The sequence below is a fragment of the Mesoplodon densirostris genome, chromosome 1 (assembly GCF_025265405.1).
Source record: "Mesoplodon densirostris isolate mMesDen1 chromosome 1, mMesDen1 primary haplotype, whole genome shotgun sequence".
In the NCBI taxonomy this organism is placed as follows: Eukaryota; Metazoa; Chordata; class Mammalia; order Artiodactyla; family Ziphiidae; genus Mesoplodon; species Mesoplodon densirostris.
This window is the reverse complement of record NC_082661.1, coordinates 142,768,704-142,775,694: the sequence shown is the minus strand read 5'-3', so window position 1 is coordinate 142,775,694 and position 6,991 is coordinate 142,768,704. Positions and strand designations below refer to the sequence as shown.

At 42.0% G+C, this 6,991-nt stretch overlaps 1 protein-coding gene across 1 annotated transcript; it reads right to left on the bottom strand.

Annotated features, from left to right (window-relative positions):
* Positions 1-3,573: 3,573 nt before the first annotated feature.
* On the bottom strand, positions 3,574-4,101 carry LOC132484373 (ragulator complex protein LAMTOR2-like). Its single transcript, XM_060090849.1, has one exon. It carries the CDS (start codon positions 4,027-4,029, stop codon positions 3,652-3,654), a length of 378 nt encoding a protein of 125 aa, XP_059946832.1. The 5' UTR covers positions 4,030-4,101; the 3' UTR covers positions 3,574-3,651.
* Between the last annotated feature and the right edge of the window lie 2,890 nt (positions 4,102-6,991).

Sequence of the window (6,991 nt, the reverse complement as noted above, 5' to 3'; positions counted from 1 at the left end):
AAGCAGGTTCCAGCCAGGCTCCTGCCTGGCTCACCAACTGTCAGGGTTGAATAAATTTCCCCCTCTACCCTCTTGAGTTCTTGTGGCTGGACTAATACTAAAATGGACACAAGACAGATTAACAAGAGAAAAAGAAAAAATTTTATTTATGTTCACAGAGGTCTCATAGAAATGGGACCTAATAAGTAACTAAAGCAGGCAGCTTTTATTCTTTTTAGACAAAGAAACAATACATTTGTGAGGAATTGACAAGACAAAGAAATTTAGACTTCGGGTACTTAATTAGTGAAGAATCTATACAGAGTTTTGGCTTAGGGAAGTAAATTAAAGAAGTAACAAGGTTTGTTTTTACAGGCTTTTCAGCTCTGAATTCCCCATCTCTGGTGATTAAGGCTGTCCCTTCTACCTTTCAGATGCAGAGAGTGCATCTTTCATATGAGATTATTTTCCTGCTTTCAGGGAGCAGAGGGGAGGGGTCAAAGTGTCTCTCTTGCTGGCTCTTTCTTAAGCAACTTTAATTCACAATAATTAACATGCCATTGAGGCACATTTTGGGGTGGCCTGCCCTGGGCCGCCATATTGAAACACTACCTGCCGTATTGAAACTGCCCCACTATTTGTATTAAAAAGACCCATGTCATTATACATTAGATTCTTTACAGGATGACAGTTAATCATTTTTAAAGCTAAATCAAGGGCGCAAGCCCAACTCAGCTATTTTTTTCCCCCTAACCCTAGGGCACAGGGAACTATCCCCAAAGAATCACTCTGAGAAGAAAGACCTAGGTAACTCACGACTGAGGTCAGAGAATGGACCCCTGAAATACAAAGCAGCATACCTGGAGTAGAAGTCATGGTCACATGAGCTGGTCAGGTGTTTTACACTAAGGGTATCAGGTGTAATACTCATATTACTGAGCATTCTACCAGGTAGAGTTATTAAGACCTCTTTTCCAACTAATAGTGCAGGGTGTGTAGGTTACCTGAACATGCCCTCTGACTTTAAAAGAGCACTTAATATTCCACAGAGTTTAACTACTAAATATATTCTTTTTTGTTTAATTTTTATTTTATATTGGTGTATAGTTGATTTACAATGTTCTGTTAGTCTCAGATGTACAGCAAAATGATTCAATTATACATATACATATATCTATTCTTTTTCAGATTCTTTTCCCATATAGTTTATTACAGAATATTGAATAGAGTTCCCTGTGCTATACAGTAGGTCCTTGTTGATTACCCATTTTATATATAGTAGTGTATATATGTTAATCCCAAACTCCTAATTTATCCCTCTCCCACCTTTCCCCTTTGGTAACCATAAGTTCGTTTTTGAAGTCTGTGAGTCTGTTTCTGTTTTGTAAATAAGTTCACTTGTATCATTTTTTTAGATTCCACATATAATATCATGATATTTGTCTTTCTCTGTCTTATTTCACTTAGTATGATAATCTCTAGGTCCATCCATGTTGCTGCAAATGGCATTATTTTGTTCTTTTCTATGGCTGAGTAATATTCCATTGTATATATGTACCACATCTTCTTTATCCATTCGTCTGTCGATGGACACTTAGTGTGCTTCCATGTCTTGGCTACTATAAAGAGTGCTCTAATGAACATTGGGGTGCATGTATCTTTTCAAATTATGGTTTTCTCCAGATATATGCCCAGGAGTGGGATTGCTGGATCATATGGTAATTCTTTTTTTAAGGCACCTCCATACTGTTCTCCATATTGGTTGTACCAATTTACATTCCCACCAATAGTGTAGGAGGGTTCCCTTTTCTCCACACCCTCTCCAGCATTTATTGTTTATAGGCTTTAAAAATTTTTTAAATTATTTATTTATTTATTTACTTGGCTGAGCCAGGTCTTAGCTGTGGCACGCGGGATCTTTGTTGTGGCATGAGGGATCTTTAGTTGAGACATGTGGGATCTAGTTCCCTGAACAGGGATAGAACCCAGGCCCCCTGCATTGGGAGCACAGAGTCTTAACCACTGGACCACCAGGGAAGTCCTTATAGACGTCTTGATGATGGCCATTCTAACTGGTGTGAGGTGATACCTCATTGAGTTTTTTTTTTTTTTTTTTTTTTGCGGTATGCGGGCCTCCCACTGCTGTGGCCTCCCCCGTTGCGGAGCACAGGCTCCGGACGCGCAGGCTCAGCGGCCATGGCTCAGCGGCCATGGCTCACGGGCCCAGCCGCTCCGCGGCATATGGGATCCTCCCAGACCGGGGCACGAACCCGTATCCCCTGCATCGGCAGGCGGACTCTCAACCACTTGCGCCACCAGGGAGGCCCCCTCATTGAGGTTTTGATTTGCATTTCTATTAATAATTAATGATGTTGAGCACCTTTCCATGGGCTTTTTGGCCATCTGTATATCTTCTTTGGAGAAATGTCTATTTAGATATTCTGCCCATTTTTGGATTGGGTTGTTTGTTTTTTTTGATATTGAGCTGCATGATCTGTTTGTGTATTTTGGAGATTAAGCCCCAGTTGGTTGCTTCGTTTGCAAATATTTTCTCCCATTCTGTGGGTTGTTTTTTTGTTTTGTTTATGGCTTCCTCTGCTGTGCAAAAGCTTTTAAGATTAATTAGGTCCCATTTAAAAATTTTTGTTTTTATTTTCATTACTCTAGGAGTTGGATCCAAAAAGGTATTGCTGTATTTCATGTCAAAGAGTGTTCTGCCTATGTTTTCCTCTAAGAGTTTTATAGTATCCAGTCTTACATTTAGGTCTTTAATCCATTTTGAGGTTAATTTTGTTTATGGTCTTAGAGAATGTTCTAATTTCATTCTTTTTCATGTAACTATCCAGTTTTCCCAGCACCATTATTGAAGAGACTGTCTTTTCTCCATTGTATATTCTTGCCTCCTTTGTCATAGATTAATTGACCATAGGTGCATGGGTTTATTTCTGGGCTTTCTATCCTGTTCTATTAGTGTATATTTCTATTTTTGTTCTAATACCATACTGTTTTAATTACTGTAACTTTGTATTATAGTCTGAGGCCATGGAGCCTGATTCCTCCAGCTCCATTTTTCTTTCTCAGAATTGCTTTGGCTATTCGGGGTCTTTTGTGTTTCCATACAAATTGTAAAATTTTTCGTTCTAGTCCTGTGAAAAATGCCATTGGTAATTTGATAGGGATTGCATTGAATCTGGAGATTGCCTTGGATAGCATAGTCATTTTGACAATATTCATTCTTCCAATTCAAGGACATGGTATATCTTTCCATCTGTTTGTGTTGCCTTCACTGTCTTTCATCAGCATCTTATAGCTTTCAGAGTACAGGTCTTTTGCCTCCTTAGGCAGGTTTATTCCTAGGTATTTTATTCTTTTGATGCAATGGTAAATGGGATTGTTTCCTTAGTTTCTGTTTCTGATCCTTCATTGTTAGTGTATAGAAATGCAAGAGATTTCTGTGTATTAACTTTGTATTCTGCAACTTTAGTGAATTCATTCATGAGCTCTAGTAGTTTTCTGCTAGCATCTTTTTTTTTTCAAGACAGGAGTTGAAGTTTATTCTTGGGAAGAACAAAGTCCCCCCAACCCTTCACATCCAGGAAGGCTTCCCCAGGAGGCCCTGCCCCTCCAAACGGTCATCTCTCTTTTCTGAACCCCTGCTTCCACCAACACCCATTACGATGCTGCTACTTGGGTGAGAGGCTCCTCCAGGTACTGCACCAAGGCCTGGGCCTTGGCCTTGAGCATTCCGAAGCCAACAATCTCCTTGGCATACATGCACAGTAGAAGGTTGGCCACTTGAGTGATGGCTACACGGCCCTCCATGCAGTCCATGAGGATGAATTTGAGATTGTCTTCATTAAACGCTTGGTTCCCGTTCTGGTCGTAGGCCGCCCAGATGTTACTGGCGATGGCAGCGGTGACCCGGGCGTCCGTATCCCTGTAACCGCAGTAGGCCAACAGAAATCCCTCGTTATTCAGCAGCAGGGTGCTCTGGATGCCTCCAGTGTTGGCCTGGTTTAGCACCTGGGTCAAAGCCTTGGGACGCAGCATGCCTGCGGCTCCTATCCCTGGGCTTTTGCACCCAGATCCCCGAGTTTCCTACTGCTGCCCTCTGCCTGCCACTTCCCGTAGTCCAGCTGCCCTGCTCTGGAACGCCCTTAGCATCTTTATGATCTTCTATGTATAGTATCATGTCATCTGCAAAGAGTGACAGTTTTATTTCTTGTTTTCCAATTGGGATTCATTTTATTTCTTCTTCTTCTCTGATTGCCATGGCTAGGACTTCTAAAACTATGTCGAATAAAAGTGATGAGAGTGGACACCTTGTCTTGTTCCTGATCTTAGAGGAAATGCTTTCAGCTTTTCACTATTGAGTATGATGTGAGCTGTGGGTTTAGCATATATGGCCTGTATTATGTTGAGGTAGGTTCCCTCTATGCCCACTTTCTAGAGAGTTTTTATCATAAATATGTGTTGAATTTTGTCAAAAGCTTTTTCTGCATCTATTGAGATGATCATATGGTTTTTATTCAATTTGTTAATGTGGTGTATCACACTGATTGATTTGCAGATACTGAAAAATCCTTGCATTCCTGAGATAAATCCCACTTGATCACGGTGTATGATCCTTTTAATGTATTCTTGGATTTGGTTTTCTAGTATTTTGTTGAGAATTTGTGCTTCTATGTTCATCAGTGATATTGGCCTATAATTTTCTTTTTTTGTGGTATCTTTCTCTGGGTTTGGTATCAGGGTGATGGTGAACTCATAGAATGAGTTTGGGAGTACTCCTTCCTCTCCAGTTTTTTGGAATACTGTAAGTCCCCTACATATGAATGAGTTCTGTTCTGAGAGTGCATTCATAAGTCCAATTCATTCGTAAATCCAACAAAGTTAGACTAGGTACCCAACTAACACAATTGGCTATATAGTACTGTACTGTAATAGGTTTATAATACTTTTCACACAAATAATGCATAAAAGACAAACAAACAAAAAATAAGGAATACATTTTTTGTGGGGGGCTGTGTTGGGTCTTTGTTGCTGCACGCAGGCTTTCTCTAGTTGTGGTGAGTGGGGGCTAGTCTTCGTCGCGGTGCATGGGTGTCTCACTGTGGTGGCTTCTCTTGTTGCAGAGCACAGGCTCTAGGTGCGCAGGCTTCAGTGGTTGCAGCACATAGGCTCAGTAGTTGTGGCCCTCAGGCCCTAGAGCATGCGGGCTTCGGTAGTTGTGGAGCATGGGCTCAGTAGTTGTGGCACGCAGGCTCAGTAGTTGTGGCACACGGGCTTAGTTGCTCTGTGTCATGTGGGTTCTTCCCAGACCAAGGATCAAATCCATGTCCCCTGCGTTGGCAGGCATATTCTTAACCACTGCGCCTCCACAGTGGAAAGGAAGTCCCAAGAAAACAATTTTAATCTTACAGTACAGTACCTTGAAAAGTACAGTACAGTACCAGCTACATCACTGCTGCTTTTACACTTGCTTCTGGACACCCTGGGCTTGAAATACTGTACTACCATACTCTGTACAGCACTGTACAGTAAAGTACACAAAAGCACACCACTTGTAGAGGATGCACACATGTGACAATGTACGCCAGATACGTGAACTAACTCGTGATTGGATATGTGAACGCATGTTCGCATCTTTGAACGTTTGCAACTTGAAGGTTTATATGTAGGGGACTTACTGTAGTTTCAGAAGGATAGGTGTTAACTCTCCTCTGAATGTTTGAGAGAATTCGTCTGTGGAGCCATATAGTCCTGGACTTTTTTGGGGGGGGGCTGCTGCATTGGGTCTTCATTGTTGCGCACAGCCTTTCTCTAGTTGCAGCTAGAGATTTAGGCTACTCTTTGTTGCGGCGTGTGGGCCCCTCATTGCAGTGGCTTCTCTTGTTGCACAGCACAGGCTCTAGGCATGTGGACTTCAGTAGTTGCAGCACGCAGGCTCAGTAGTTGCAGCACGCAGGCCCTAGAGCATGTGGGCTTCAGTAGTTGTGGTGCGTGGGCTCAGTAGTTGTGGTTCGCAGCCTCTAGGGCGCATGGGCTTCAGTAGTTATGTCACATGGGCTTAGTTGCTCCGCAGCATGTGGGGTCTTCCCGGACCAGGGATTGAACCTGTGTCTCCTGCATTGGCAGGCAGATTCTTAACCACTGTGCCACCAGGGAGGTCCCTGGACTTTTGTTTGTTGGAAGTTTTTTTTCTTTTTTTTTTCAGTACACGGGCCTCTCACCATTGTGGCCTTCTCCCGTCGTGGAGCACAGGCTCCGGACACGCAGGCTCAGCGGCCATGGCTCACGGACCCAGCCGCTCCATGGCATGAGGGATCCTCCCAGACCGGGGCACGAACCCGCGTCCCCTGCATCGGCAGGTGGACTCTCAACCACTGCGCCACCAGGGAAGCCCTGTTAGAAGTTTTTTAATCACAGTTTCAATTTCAGTACTTGTGATTGGTCTGTTCATATTTTCTATTTCTTCCTGGTTCAGTCTTGGAAGATTATACCTTTCTAAGAAATTGTCCATGTCTTCTAGGTTGCCCATTTTATTGGCGTGTAGTTGCTTGTAGTAGTCTCTTATGATCCTTTGTATTTATGTGGTGTTAGTTGTAACTTCTCCTTTTTCATTTCTAATTTTATTGATTTGAGCCCTCTCCCTTTTTTTCCTGATGAGTCTGGCTAAAGGCTTATCAATTTTGTTTATATTTTCAAAGAACCAACTTTTAGTTTTATTGATCTTTGCTATTGTTTTCTTCATCTCTATTTCATTTATTTCTGCTCTGATCTTTATGATTTCTTTCCTTCTACTATCTTTGGGTTTTGTTTGTTCTTTCTTTAGTTGCTTTAGGTGTAAGTTTAGGTTGTTTGAGATTTTTTTGTTTCCTGAGGTAACATTGTGTTGGTATAAATTTCCCTCTTAGAACTTCTTTTGCTGTATCCCACAGGTTTTGGATCTTTGTGTTTTTGTTTTATCTGTAGGTATTTTTTGATTTCCTCTGATTTCTTCAGTGATCCA

Excerpts from the sequence above, each read along its gene's own strand:
- LOC132484373 (XM_060090849.1), bottom strand. The coding sequence starts at position 4,029 with ATGCTGCGTCCCAAGGCTTTGACCCAGGTGCTAAACCAGGCCAACACT.